The sequence below is a fragment of the Podarcis melisellensis genome, assembly GCF_964234715.1.
Source record: "Podarcis melisellensis genome assembly, chromosome: 4".
In the NCBI taxonomy this organism is placed as follows: Eukaryota; Metazoa; Chordata; class Lepidosauria; order Squamata; family Lacertidae; genus Podarcis; species Podarcis melisellensis.
Window position 1 is genome coordinate 45,845,670 of NC_138531.1, and position 14,373 is coordinate 45,860,042.

At 44.8% G+C, this 14,373-nt stretch overlaps 1 protein-coding gene across 1 annotated transcript in view; it reads right to left on the reverse strand.

The window, feature by feature from the left end:
* Positions 1 to 9,277, reverse strand: part of TMEM47 (transmembrane protein 47) — a 30,208-nt gene extending 20,931 nt beyond the window's left edge. Inside the window, exon 1 of the mRNA XM_081908842.1 lies at positions 8,686 to 9,277. Coding sequence (XP_081764968.1) covers positions 8,686 to 8,911 — 226 coding nt within the window. The 5' untranslated portion in view covers positions 8,912 to 9,277. The remainder of the gene's footprint in view (positions 1 to 8,685) is intronic.
* Between the last annotated feature and the right edge of the window lie 5,096 nt (positions 9,278 to 14,373).

Sequence of the window (14,373 nt, forward strand, 5' to 3'; positions counted from 1 at the left end):
TGTGTTAGTGTCTCTTCACAGGACCAAGTGATAATGTGCAGACTCACAACTAGATCATAATCAAAGAAACATGGGTTGCTGTGTTTCTTTCCTGATATTGTGTTGGCACACAATGCTAAAGGCAAATGAGCAACTTTTCCTAGAAGTGCAATCCTATATATAGACTTTCCTGGAAGCAATCCACATTTGGCTTACTTCTACATAGACACCCATAGGACTACCTTGCAAGATGCACAAAGATTTCAAGTGGACCTGACTCTAGCTCTTATTTGACTAGAGGCAAGTACAGGCATTGGGACGCGGGTGGCGCTGTGGGTAAAAGCCTCAGCGCCTAGGGCTTGCCGATCAAAAGGTCGGTGGTTCGAATCCCCGCGGCGGGGTGCGCTCCTGTTGTTCGGTCCCAGCGCCTGCCAACCTAGCAGTTCGAAAGCACCCCCGGGTGCAAGTAGATAAATAGGGACCGCTTACCAGCGGGAAGGTAAACGGCGTTCCGTGTGCTGTGCTGGCTCGCCAGATGCAGCTTTGTCACACTGGCCACGTGACCCGGAAGTGTCTCCGGACAGCGCTGGCCCCTGGCCTCTTAAGTGAGATGGGCGCACAACCCCAGAGTCTGTCAAGACTGGCCCGTGTGGGCAGGGGTACCTTTACCTTTAAGTACAGGCATTGATGCTGATGACTACATAAGGAAATGCATGGCACTGGTGAAACATTGCTATAGTGCTGGTGATGTGACCCTATGGAGCATAGGAACATGCACTGACCTTTTCATTCCTAGACAGGGGTTAAAGTGCTGGACAGGTTTCAAGTCCCCACTCAGCCATGAAGCTCACTGGGTGACTTTGGGCCACTCACTGTCAGCCTAACCTACCTCATAGAGTTGTTGTCAAGATAAATTGGGAAGGGTCAGAACCATGTGCGCCACCCTTACCTCCTTGGAGATACATGTAATAAATGAATGAATGGAATACCAATGATGGCATACTTTTGCCATACAGAAACATTCTTCTTATGAACTGGCCACTAGGGCGATTGTGCAACAGGTGCAGAAATACAAGGCTTGGACAAACTAGACCCCATCTTGCCACCCGCAAATCATATTTAATTCATTTCAGAATAATCCGGCTGGAAATGAATGAGTACAACCCAGAACAACTTTAAGTGCTTATACAGCACTTAAGTGTATAAGCAGTGCTTATACAAAACTACAGTGGTTTTGCCACACTTGCAAGGAACAGAACAATGCTTTAGCTGTGGTGGCACTGTTCCTTTATTTTATTCATAGTCCGGAACATCAATAAAATCAGGTCACACATTATCTGGGCAGGTTACCAAGGAGGCGAATGGAGCCCTCAAAACACCTAACTTTGATTCAAAGATTTTCAAGTGAAATATTAACAAAGCACAGATTCAAGTGAAGTAGTGATTAACACGCACATTGCTGCATGCAATTACCCTTAACCACGTATTTAATGTGGGCGACCCTAGTGTTGATGCACCTTTTCCTTAAAGACCATAAGTTGAGCCTGGTGGATCAGGCCAATGCCTATTTGGCACGGCATCCTGTCGTCACAGTGGCTGGCTGGATGCCTGTGTGCAGCCACACTTGGCCACCTGCAGTTTCCAGCAACTGGTATTCAGAGTCCTAATGCCTATAACAGTGGACAAAGAACAGAATAATGGCTAGTAACTGCTGATAGCCTTGTTCTCCATGAATTTGTCTAATCCTCTTTTAAAGTCGCTCATGTTTGTCCATGACTTTGCCATCTGTCTAGGGCTATGTGGCTGACAGGAAGGCGCTTCTTGTGGTCGCTTCAATGGGCTTAGTCCACCACATGGTGGTGCATGACAGGGCTTTCTCTGGTGTGACCCCTGGCTTTAGAAGTCCCCTCCTTTGGAAGTCCAAATAATGGAGACTCTTATGGGCTTCTGCTGGCAGGTAAAGATAACATGGGCTTTTGGAGCTAACCAGCAACCACTAGTTATCCTATTACTATAACCATTCATGCTTTATGCTGTTACTCTATTACTATTTTGTTAAATGCATTGTTTCAACATTTGTTTTTATTTTTTTGCTTATTTTGTGTGTATGTGCATGTGAATTGATGGAAACCACTCTGAGATCACATTGAAGTGATGAAGGGCAGTCTACAAATCTGTAGAAATTAATAAACAATACAGTGGTACTTCTGGTTATGAACGCTTCAGGTTATGAGCTCCGCTAACCCGGAAGTAGCTGCTCCTGGTTGCGAACCTTGCCCCAGGATGTGAGCGGAAGTTGCGTACCAGAGGTGTGCACATGAAACAGGAAGCCCCATTAGTGAAACAGTGCCTCAGGATAAGAACGGTTTCAGCTTAAGAATGGACCTCCAGAACAAATTAAGTTCATAACCAGAGGCACCACTATACTATACAAACCATTGAACTGGATAAGAATTTCTGAATTGGAAGTGTCAGAAATGTTGATGTACTTGCTTGATTTTGCACATTTTCTATCTAATTCCTCAAAGTAACTACTATCTATTTAGTGGTATGGCTGCCGGTGAGGACCATTTAGACACCCCCCAGTTGCTGCATGCCTTGCCAGCAGAAAAGAAAAGATTTAGAAGAATCATAGAATTGTAGAATTGTAGAGTTGGAAGGGACCGTGAGGGTCATCTAAGTCCACCCCTGCAATACAGGAATACACAGGTAGCCCTTAAGGGGATTGAACCTGCAACCTTGGTGTTATCAGCACTACACTCTATGTCAGTGTTTCCCAACCTTTTTTGGGCAAAGGCACACTTGTTTGATGAAAAAAATCTCGAGGCACACCACCATTACAGCCCCGTGACGTCAGCGTGCAGCGTCACGCCGGGAGGGACGCACGAAAGTGTAACTTTCAATTTTTTTCCCCTCCCCCTTGCCGGGGAACCTCCAAGCTTTGGGGGTGGGGGGGGGAGGAGGCAGCAAAGCGAGGGACTGAGGGACTCCTCCAACGACAAGGGTTGGGGAAGAAGAGAAAGGGCTATTCCGCTCCAGTCACGGGAGGGGAATATGTACTGGCCCAACTGGTGTGCGGTCTTTGGAAAGCGGGGTGCGGGAAGGAAGCCTAGGCTCGGGGTCCACCGACCTCGGCAGAGAAAGGCAACAACCGGAGCCGATTACGAGCCGGCGCGTGCGTGCAGCGGCTGGCCTCAAGCTCGGGAAGCTGCGCGCGGCGATGTTGACGCGGGGCGCGTGAGAGCTTGGGGGCGGGGCGGGAGAGAGAGAGAAAGAGTTGGCAGCACCAGGCGCTGTTACTTATTGCGCTGCGGACGCTGCCAGCAACTGCGGTGGTTGTGCGGCGGCCGCCGCCGCAGAACGTCCTCGTCAGTCAGCTGAGCTGCCTGGCGGCGTAGGGAGCCGAGGGGCGGGGCTTCCTTTCTGAAGGAGCTGAGGGTGGGGGTCCTCCGGCGCCTTCGGTGAAACGGCGCCGGCCCAGAGCGCTTCTAGGAGGCTGCCTTTGTGCGCGACGTAAAGCCCTCTTTCCCTCCCTCCAGCCCCATGTCACATGTGGAAAAGGGGGCTGGATCCAGTGACGCAACTCGGAAAACTGTTAGGGAAGCCAGAGCAGGAAAGTGAGTGGGAGGCGGCGGCGCCGCTTTAACCCACGTTTCCTTTTTGAAAGAGAAACCAGTTTTTCCCAACCTTTTTTGGACTCGCTCGCGGCACACCAGGCAACATCTCGCGGCACACTAGTGTGCCGCGGAACACCGGTTGGGAAACACTGCTCTATGTAGATTAGCCTTCCTGGATTGCAGAGGAAGCATCTTGAACTTGTAGAAACGGTTCAAAATGGGGAGGGGTTCCACCAGAGATGCAAGGATGCTGTAAAGATTTGCATTCTTATACAATATATCACAATTACTCCTTTGAGGAAAAGAGGGTACATTCTGGAAAGCTTTAAAATAAATCCTTCTTTAAAATCCATCTTCTAGTTACATTTCAGAGTAAGACATGAATTTGCCTTTTATAAAGCTTGTTGGCCATGGCGTCTGTAAAACTTTTTATGTTAACAATTGCTTTTTCCATTCTGCTTAGCTATTATTTTTCAGTTTTAAGAAAACATTTCCAGGAAGGCAGGGAAGAACAGTGTGTTGTGACTATCAGTCTTGCTGAGCTATTTGCAAATATCCATCACTATCAACTCAGTTAAAGCCATGATCTACATATTCCCAGGAGGAAGCTGCTTTTGAGCTGTCAATTCCGCTTGGAACAGCTGCTCTCATGCAAAATAAGCAGACACACAAACTATGACTGTTAAAACATAGGTTAGTTAGTAGATAATAGATTTAAAATGGGATATTGCAATATTTCGGTAAAGCTAGATCTCACTTCATTTCCTCATCCAAAACAAAGAACAAACCCCAGAAGCTATCAATTCAACTTTATCTTTTAAAATAACAATCCGATTGGGCTGAATTTTGAATCCCCAATATTCTAAATGCAATGTGAAAATAAAGAAGTAATTAATTTGCATTACATTTTTAACAATACATTGAAAGATCCTAGATAAAACTAGTAAGTATTTAGTCCTATGGGTTCCCAAAAGTTATAGGGAACACATTTGAATGCTGCTGTATAAACATCATGATACATGTTTCACCAGAGAAAACAATAATATCCTGTAAAGAAGAAAGCTTTATAATGTTTGTTTATGTTTTTATCAGTGTAATATTATTTTGATGATTCAGACTCCCAAAACGCTTTTTTTTGTATAAATGCATGTGTATGTGCTTAAGTGAAAATACACATTGTCTAGAAATACCATATCTCAAAGTGCCACTTAATTTTGCCAATGCTACAAAGGTAGTATGTCTGATCTGTAATAAACGACATAGTATGTCAAGCATAATTCAGCATCATACAATTCTACAGCAAAGGCTTTGAAAACCTAATGCAGTGTGCCATACATGTGGGCTACATTCTTCACACATTAAATGCCATAAGAAAATACAGTATGCATGCACTTACACATAGCTCTGATGTAAGAATAAGCCATGTTGCTATTTTAAATGGCCTAAGCTCCATCAAAACAACAATGTAAGACTTCCAAGCTATGACTCTTCACAATTTTACTACCATGTAGCTCCAGAGAAATCAACAGGGCTGTCCGGGAGTCTGGGATCTTAGCTGAAATCTACCGACTTATTTTAAAATGCCATGATCAAAACATGCATTTTTTTATCAAATCATCTGCACAGATGAGGGAAAACTGAATGTCTAGTTTATTATCAGGCAAATTTAATATGGCTGGATGCCTCCTGAAATATTTAAAATATACACACAGCCTCTCTCCCACTTCGGTATTAGCAGTGTTAGCAGAAACATGCTGATGCTCAGTTAGTGTTACAGCTATATAGCACATTATATAGTTAACAAGGGATATGCTGGCCGTTAGCAAAACTGGACAAAGAGACTGTTTTCTGGTAATTGCTCAGAGGATGTTCCTTGCTGCAGATACAACCAAATGTGCCCTGTCTGAGAGCAGTCAGGACCTAAAGTCTAATTAAGACAAAGGTTTTTAATTAAACCCTGGATATGCTTTAGCAGGCTCCGGTGTGTGGTTGCCCTTGATTGTGCCACTTGAGGTGCTCTCCTTCAAGGGACAATGAAGCAAATGTTTTAAGACGGTAGGGGGAGATGCCTTGTGCCTCTGGCTCCTTCTGTTTCTCCAGTGACAATGCTCTTTGCCCTGGTGTCATAATTAAAAAGTCTTCCTAAAGGAAGCTCTTTCTGCTTATTTCCAGTATATCCCAGTTATTTTAACCTTAAAAGCCCTGCCTGCAATGAGACAGAATAGGGATACTTTGTTTTACATTTTTAAGAATTTTCAAAGAAACAAAGGCATGTAGAAGAAAAAAGGCTAAGTTCTTAACAACAAAGGGCTATTGTGAATGTAGAACAAATCACACTATAGACTTAGGACCCCATCCATTACTCACCCAATGCAATGAGGGCCTTTTGCCAGCTTGTGCAGAGGATTTGTTTGTATCAAAGGACAAACATTTGTGCATATGCATGTCTGTGTAAACAGTGCACATTCTCATATTTCAGGAAAGCTTTCAAAGCTTGACTCTAGACCCAGATACAATTAAAGGAAAGGTCTTGCTTAAAATAGCCTCAGTAGTCATTCCCAGCAGCTTGTAAAACATGGAAAACTATTTTAAACAAACAAAAAAAAACCCCAGTAAAGCTTAGTCTATGACTTCATAGAATGGGAGAGCCTTGAAATTTCCTGAAGGAGCAGGAAGGCATTCAGGAAGACACAACAACAAATACCTGCTCTTCCCATTCATTTATTGTTCAAAAATGCAATGACAAGCCTTCAGATCACATCCAACCCATTCCCCTCACTCACACTTCTATAGGAAAAATCTAAAAAGGGAGATGTCTGCCAGATGCAAATGGAGAGTGTTTAGCAGTCCTCTAATGCTGATCTGTGCACTATTTAACCTACCTACTCCCTCATACTTTGGAAGGTAAGGAAATACGTAAAGTAAAACCAGCTGAACTGAAACTTGGTCCCCCACTTCCCACCTCCACCCAATTCATCTGAAAAGTCTTTATGCAATCAAGGGATATCATTTTAGAAGACAGAGAAAGGGGCAAAAGGATTCCTGTTGCTAAGGAGACACATCAAGTCAAAGCTGACATTCCTACATAAATTTCAGGGGGTGGGGTGGGAGGGGAGAAGAGATTTTTTTAAAATACAGCTCTGTTACAAAGTTTGTTTAGACTCCCTGGTAACAGCGCAAAGAAGCAATTCTTTAAAAAATCAAATCAAAATGATTTACTTTACATGACACAATTGACAGCAAACCTCACCCAACACCAAATCTTACTTGACGGAGTGATAAAAAGTACAAAATGAAAGAAAGGACCTCTGCTGCAGTTTTGAAGCAAAGATCTCCAAGAATATTTTTAAGAATTTTCAAAGAAACAAAGGCATGTAGCAAAATACACAGCAGGCAGTCAAACCAATAGGAAACCAATCTCTTATTGCACAATTTCTTAAAACACAAGGGTAATACATGATTCAAAATCAGATTTAGGGCTTAGTAAGTGAAGGCTACAGTTTAACTTGTAGATGTTTCCAATAGAGATTATAGAAGCAGCTGTGATACAGTGGAAAATAGAAGCAACTCTCACAAAAAGGATTTTTGCAGACTGAGCAAGCCACTTGATATGGGGATGGAGGGATGATTTTGAAACAATCTTGCTCATTTCAAGGGGCAATTTTTCCATTAGGGGGAGATATTATTTTGCCTACTGAAAGAAAAAATGAAACAGGATAAATGCCAGTAAGGCCAACAAGATACGGTACATGGGAGAGGGGGGAAGAGGCTGAGAGACAAAGCTGCATATGTTGCCTAGTGAAAGTTCTCATCAGGGACAGAGAAGGAGGAGAGCACAGGAATAACAGAAAAGGGAAAGTGTCAGAATACAGTGACAGGAGAGTGTTGCTTCTTATGTTGGCTACAGATTCAATGAACTGAAAGCCACAACTTTTTTTGTCAGCTTCAGCTTGGGAACTGGTTATAGGGTAAAATACTGATTTGAAGTTAAAAACAACAGCAAGATAATCCACAAACCACCTTCACAACACAACATGCAGGATTGAGGCTCTTTTCATGAACGAAATCCGCCAATTCATCAAAAACAACAACAGGGTATCCCATGATGCAAATGCTTTGAAAAAGCTAGCCCTGTTTTCTAGCCCTTGCTGTATCCAAGACAAGAGAAAAGGAGTGCATAATGCTGTATGTGTGTAGATGTAAATCCTTAACTGCCTGCTTCACAGACGCATCATTTAAACATATTGCTTCTCTGTCTACATGAGGCTATGAGGAGGAGGGACAGCTGGGGAAATAAGCAGGCAGACATAAAGAATTAATTCAGCATGAGAAAGAGGGAAAGGTAGAGGATTGGAACTTGGAATGGCAGACTTGAGACTGCAGCTCATGGGGTGCTGGGAAGGAAGGGCATTGGGGGCATGTATGATGGATTGATCACAACTAAAGCAGAATGTGGCATTTGGATTTGGGCAATGAGAAAGACTACTGGGGAGGATCTGAGATGAGGTGGGAGGAAAAAAGGAGTAGGTTCAGATTAGGATGCAGGGATGGGTGTGCTGTGGTGTGAAGTCAGGTGGGATGGAAAAGTGGTCAGGGATGGAGAGGCGGGTTTCGCTGGGTCCAGGTGGGCAGCAGGAGGCAATGAGCAATGCCCTACGTGGGTAACAACGGCCTGCCGACTCCGGATGATGGGACAAAAGAGGCGTTTTGAGAAGGCGAGGCTACCGCTATGGAAGCAGAAGTGTTCAGGAGAAGAAAAGGCGTTCTGTTAAGAGGTGGCGCTGATGGATCCTGGAGAGGAAAGAGGGGGCAAAGCGGGGGCAGAGGAGAAGTCCGGTGCTGCGGAGGAAAAGGCTAACCTGAGCGGGTGGCGGGTAAGATGCGGGTGGGGATGAGGGAAGGAGACGCGATTCTAGGGGCGGGATGGAGGGGGAGCAGGGGGGACCCTCCCCGAAGAGATGTTGGGGGCGCTGCTGCAATGGGTGGGGTCAGAGGGAGAGGCGCGGGACGGGGAGGAAACGAGGGGGGGGATTTCAAGTCAAGAAGAAGGCAGGGAAAAGGTGCCGGGCAGGTGCCCCCCCCTTCTCACCGCTGTTCAAGGTAGTTATGCAGCGCCAGGTCTCCGGGTTGTTGAGTTTCTCGCAGGACTCCCAGAGGGAGAGGTAAGACTGGTGGTCGGCCGTCACCCAGGCCGGGCTCAGCACGGCTCCCAGATCCAGACACAGCGCCAGGAAGATGCACACCAGCCCCACCAGCTTGAGCGGGGTCAGCACCGAGACGCGCACCTCCTCCATGCCGCTGCCGGAGGAAGCCATGGGCGAGCGGGGAAGCCGGCGCCCCTCGGCTAGCAGCGCCGAGCCAGGGGAGCGAGCGGACCTCGCTGCTGCTGCTGTGGCTCCTGCCGCTCAGGTACGGACGAGGCAGGCGGGGAGGCGGCAGCTCCCTCCAGTCGCCACTTCTCGGCTCGCGCAGCCCGGCTCTCCCCAGCAGCACATCACTCCTCCCCTCTTCCCTCCCCCTGTCTGGGCAAGGGGCGGGAGGAGCGGCACGGGGGCCGGCGTCGAGCCGCGCCGCGCACGTCACTCGCAGGGCTCCCTCCAGGGAAAGAAGGCGGGAAAGGCTTTCGGATGCCCCGGGCAGCGGCCGGCGCGCGCCCCTTTTCCCGCCCCAGCCCTTCGCCGCGCATTCCTCGCCCTGGGGCGAGAGGAGGAGGAGGCGGCAGGTGGGGCGGGTCGCTCGCTCTCTGCGGCCTTTGTGGCGTCCGAGAGGCTTTTCGGAAAGACGAGCGCTTCCAAGCTTTCCTCTGGAGTTTTCTCCTCGGGCTCTAGCCCGTGACAACAAACGGCTTTCAGACGGGGGAAAAAGTTTTTTAAAACTTAGGTTTTCTAGGGATGTGTGCCCGTTCTTCTTGGCCACCTGCCATCTTCAGCTGCCTCTTGTTAGTCCCCCGTTCGGCGCCCCTTGCTTTGCTTTTGACGCAAACTCCCCGCGGGGGCTGCAAAGGTCCAGGACAAATCGAAGAGAAAGCGGAGGACTGGCAGCCGCAAGCAGCCGGGCGGCGGAGGGATTTCTGGAGTGATGGGTCGATGGAGACGTGGTCCCTTTGCTCCTCAAGCCTCTCTTCGAAACCTGCTCCCTGCTTCCTTTATTTAGTGCTGAATAAATATCAAATACGAGTGCTGTAGTGGAGGGATAGTGGCATCTCATTCACTACAGTGGGGTGAATGGGGAGCAAAGCCCATGAATTGAATTGCCATGCCTGGATTGGAGGGCTTTTATTTATGCATGAAAATATAATAACTAGGCTGGTGTGACAGCGTTGTCTCTATAATGTCTTGAGACCAACCAATATCCCCTACAATAATGATAGTAACTTAATACAAAATGATACAATCAATAATGGAACGTTGGAATGGCAGGAGTAACTGGCAGCAGTGAATTCGAAGCAAGGAAAGTACTTTTAACTTCACCCTGGAGTAGCAAATGGTGTAAAAAAATAAATAAAACGTCCACTCAGATATTTACATAGAGATTGGCAGGAAGCATTTCATTTGAAGTGACAGTGGTGAATTATAATGACATTAATTCTAATTGAGATCCTTTCTTTCTAGTCTTCATGCTATAATCTTATGCTGTTTCGATAAGTCTTTCAACAAATAAAGTCATTCATTTTATTTATATGCAGCATTTCCCACAAATACATTGGTTCCCAAAGCAATTCACAGAAAATAAGCAGTCTTTAAATGCAATGGTACAAGAAGAGCACAGAATAAAAACAATAATATCACCACAACATAACCCTAATAATTCCATAATTAACAGTTTGCATGAAATATATCAAAGAATATTCCACTGTAGACTGTTATCCCACCATTATTCCTAGCTAGATCCTTCCTTCCGTTTGCACTGCATAGGAGTGAGTGTTGTTGCTTATGTATCTCAAATGACATCACCTTTGAAAAAAAAAAGGACGGTATGAGCCCACTTGGGGAAAGCCCAAGGTTTGTAGAAGAAGTCCAAAAAGTATTTACGTGGGGGGACATAAGGAGAGGAAACCCCAAAGGCACCCCGATGAGCACTGAGCATGCTCAGCCACCTTGGAATGCTGACTGGACTTGGAGGGAAGAAATGGAATGGAATAGGCTGGAATATCTTGGGAGAGCAGAGTGCATGGCTGATACATTGCAACAATGAACAGGAGCATTCCACACTGCAATGTTTTGTTCTTGGTACCGCTCCTTTCCCCTGTTTCTAATGTTTAGGCCTGAGTGATGTTGCCTGTTTAGCCATAGGTAACTGATATGGGAAGCATCATCATCTTGCGGAAGGCCAAGGTTTGCAGAAGTACAAAACATGTTTAGTGGGGTGGGAGCCCCATGAGCATGTTCAGTGGTTGTGGAATACTGACTGACTAATTGGCAAGGGAACAGGGAACTGAGGTTTGTCTGTGAATGACTAACTGGGACAGTAAACAGGAGCACTCTGCACTGCAACTTTTTTTTGCAGGTCCCACTTGTACTTGTCATTCTCTTGTGGGTATTGCCATTCCTTTTCAAAATCTAAAGAGAATCATTCCACCACAGGCAATTTCATTCACTCTAGATTTTTTTTTTTGAAAGTTGCTTATTCCACACTAGAGTCCAGACAGCTTCGTTCCACATACATTGTACTCTAGACACCATCAATCTATCCTCATTTGCTATGCTTGTCGTGCCTTTTCATCATTCCTCCTTCTTTTTTTTAATATGCCCCAGAGGCCTCTGAATCCCTAGTAGACTTAAATCAATTTTCACAGTTTTGAAATCAATCCATTTTCCAGTTCACCCCCACACTTGTTCTTTCCCCCCACCCACTTCTCTTTTTAATTTGGCTGCATTCATTTCTCTAGCAATTTGTTCAGACAAAACCCAAAACCAAACACTTTCAGGAGTACGATTAAATCTGCAGTGCTTGTTTGGGAGTGATTCCAACTTGGCTGAGAGGCATGCTAGGTTTCATGTCATGTAAGCAATAAACACTTCACTGTGCAAACGGTTGCTTCCTTTGAATGTATGGCCCAGGCAGTCTTTTATAAGGGATTCTAACTCATCTTTTAAATGTGTGATTTGACCTTCACAACACCCCAGATCACATGCAAAGAAGAAATGTCTGCTAATCAAACTGCTCAGGCTTGGCTTGTCATAAACTCTGTATTTAGTGTTAGGTGAAAGAATCTTCCCCAAACATACTTGATCAATGCTGTGTGGTTTCTTCTTTTTATTTTATTTTAAAGGCTTGTCACAATCTGCTTCAGTTCAGACGAACCATTATTTCTAGGTCAATAATGAATCCTTTTGGGCAGGGGGGAGGAGAGCAAACATAAAGAATAGCAAAGAAAACAAGAGGCAAAGGAATGCCTTTGAAGCCAACAGTTTCCAGCTGTTAGTCTTGATTCAAATGTAATTATTTTCCAGAAGAACTAAAGAAGAGACACGAAATTATGTTTCTGGGTCAGGGTTTGCAATGAAGTATGCAACTAATTCATTCTAAGGCACAAACATGCTGTAGCTGTTTTCTTCACCATGGTAATGTATTTTCTTCACCGTGGTAATATATCACGAGAATGTATTCTGCACCACATTGCCTAGACATGTACCATATATTCAGGCAGACCTGGATTATTCAAGGCCAGGACAACAGGATCATCACCACTACCTTGGGACACATCAATGAAGCACTGTCACGCATTCCTAAAGTGTGCAGAAGAAATTGTATTCCTTACACCTGTGTTTTTCCCTTTCCCTGGTGAGTTCATGCGAGTGTATGTAGAGTCTTTTTATTTTATCACCACAACTGTTCTGTGAAGTAAATTCCAACGAAGGTAGCAAATGTTATGTGGCACCCAAAGCAGACAAAGGTCCTCTGGCACTTTAATGACTCACAAACAATATTCAAGTAGGTAAATGAAATTTAGGTTCATAGTAGCCCCGGCAGAGGGGATCAACCCTGCCAAATTTGAGATGGGTAGCTCCAGAAGTTTTCATGTTAGCCACCTTTAAAGTTGACTTTGTCCCCACCTGTTTCTCTCTCTTTTTAAAAAATACATTTTGAATGCATATATGTTCCAGTTCATGAATATTCTAGTAAAAGTTATCTGAATCATGCAATTGCAATTGTATAAATATTCATTTTCTTCTTCTTCTGCATTCCTTTGCCTGCTGGTTTTCTGTAAATGGGCCGCGGATACATGATTAAGAGTTTCTGTCAAATTGTGTGTGCACCACTTCAAAAATGGTGTTGTCTGTTCTGCAAGTTGAACTTGAATCGGTGTTAACCTACAGAAAACTAATGCAATGGAAAATAAAAGATCTGCTCATCTCTACATTGAAAACACTTAACCACATTGTTTCTCAATACAGGCCACCTTGGTCCAAGACAAATCCACCAGTTTCTGAATACTCTGAACCATTGGGCTTGAGGATCATGCACTGGATTTAAAATCTGGTTTAGACTTCTAGTCTTCTAATACTTTAGAAATGTCTTGGGGTAAAACATCCATTTATACTCAGGAATTACCCTGTGCTGGTATTAAAAAATGTTTCTTAAAAACTGAAGGTTGAAAGAAAGAAAATAAGGGCATTGGTTTATTTACTGTCTGGTAAAATTTCAATTAGTATGTTACAAGACATTGATCCATAAGCCTACCAGACTGCTGGGCTAATCTCAGCATTCATTCTACCTGATGATAATTATTAATTACAACATGAAAATATAATTAGAAAATGAGGAAGGAATTATAAAATGATAAAAAATATTATTGGGCCCAGCTATAATATAAACAATAATCCCAGGCTACACAGATGTCCACAGTAAAGGTTTAATGCTTCCCCTGGTTATTCTGGAAAGGGTAATAGCTAATAGCAGTAGCAATAAACCTTTCTTAGTTGAGTAGATAATAATATGGGCCCAATCTCATCTGTGCATCCCTTTAACAACTGAGGTAGCATAAGAGAAAATAAAATTTCCAGGCTGCAACCCCAACTCCCAATGCCAATGGACGGCATGGTGCGGGTTGGGGGACAGGATTCTGCACAGTGACTTCTGCTGGTGGTGGAGAGGACCACCAGAGGTGGGGTTCACTATGGTGGAGGCCTGTGCTCCCCCTGAGTAGGCAGAAAGCTACCAGTGACAGGTCTCCCACTTGTGGTAGCCAGTACAAAGTCCTGATAGAGGATAGAGTGCTAGAAGCTTTAAGGTCCACAGCTAGCACAGCAAAAATCTGCCCCCCTTCAGCTCTGGCCAACAGGAGCTGGTTGGGCTTTGGATGCAGCACTAGCTCCTCTTCTCCAAACGTCCCCAGTGTTAGTAAAGATTGCACTTCTCCATCATTTTCCCCTCTGAAAATTCCATTCTGTGTTTTTTGCAAATAGCCATATAGAACAGGAGTTGTATTTCCTGAAGGAGATGTTCCCACAGGCTAGGAGATCATCCTTCAGAGGAGAAACCAGTGCAAATGAAGCAACATCCTAGCCTGCAGCTGAAAACTGGTCCAGTTAATTCCTTTGTCCAGTTAATTCCTTGTTGCTGTGAATTTAGCTTTAACCTTTCCTGATCTGCATAGCTGCTGCCTGATATTGGCAATCCTCAGCCAGCATTATAGACCAGTGGGGACATAGGCGGATGCTGCTCTGGATCGATCCTAAACTAGAAGTGTTTTTATCTTGCCCCTGCCAAAACAAGACAAGTGTATAATGCACAGCGCAGTGGAAGGCAGCAGTTGATTAAGATGCTACACATT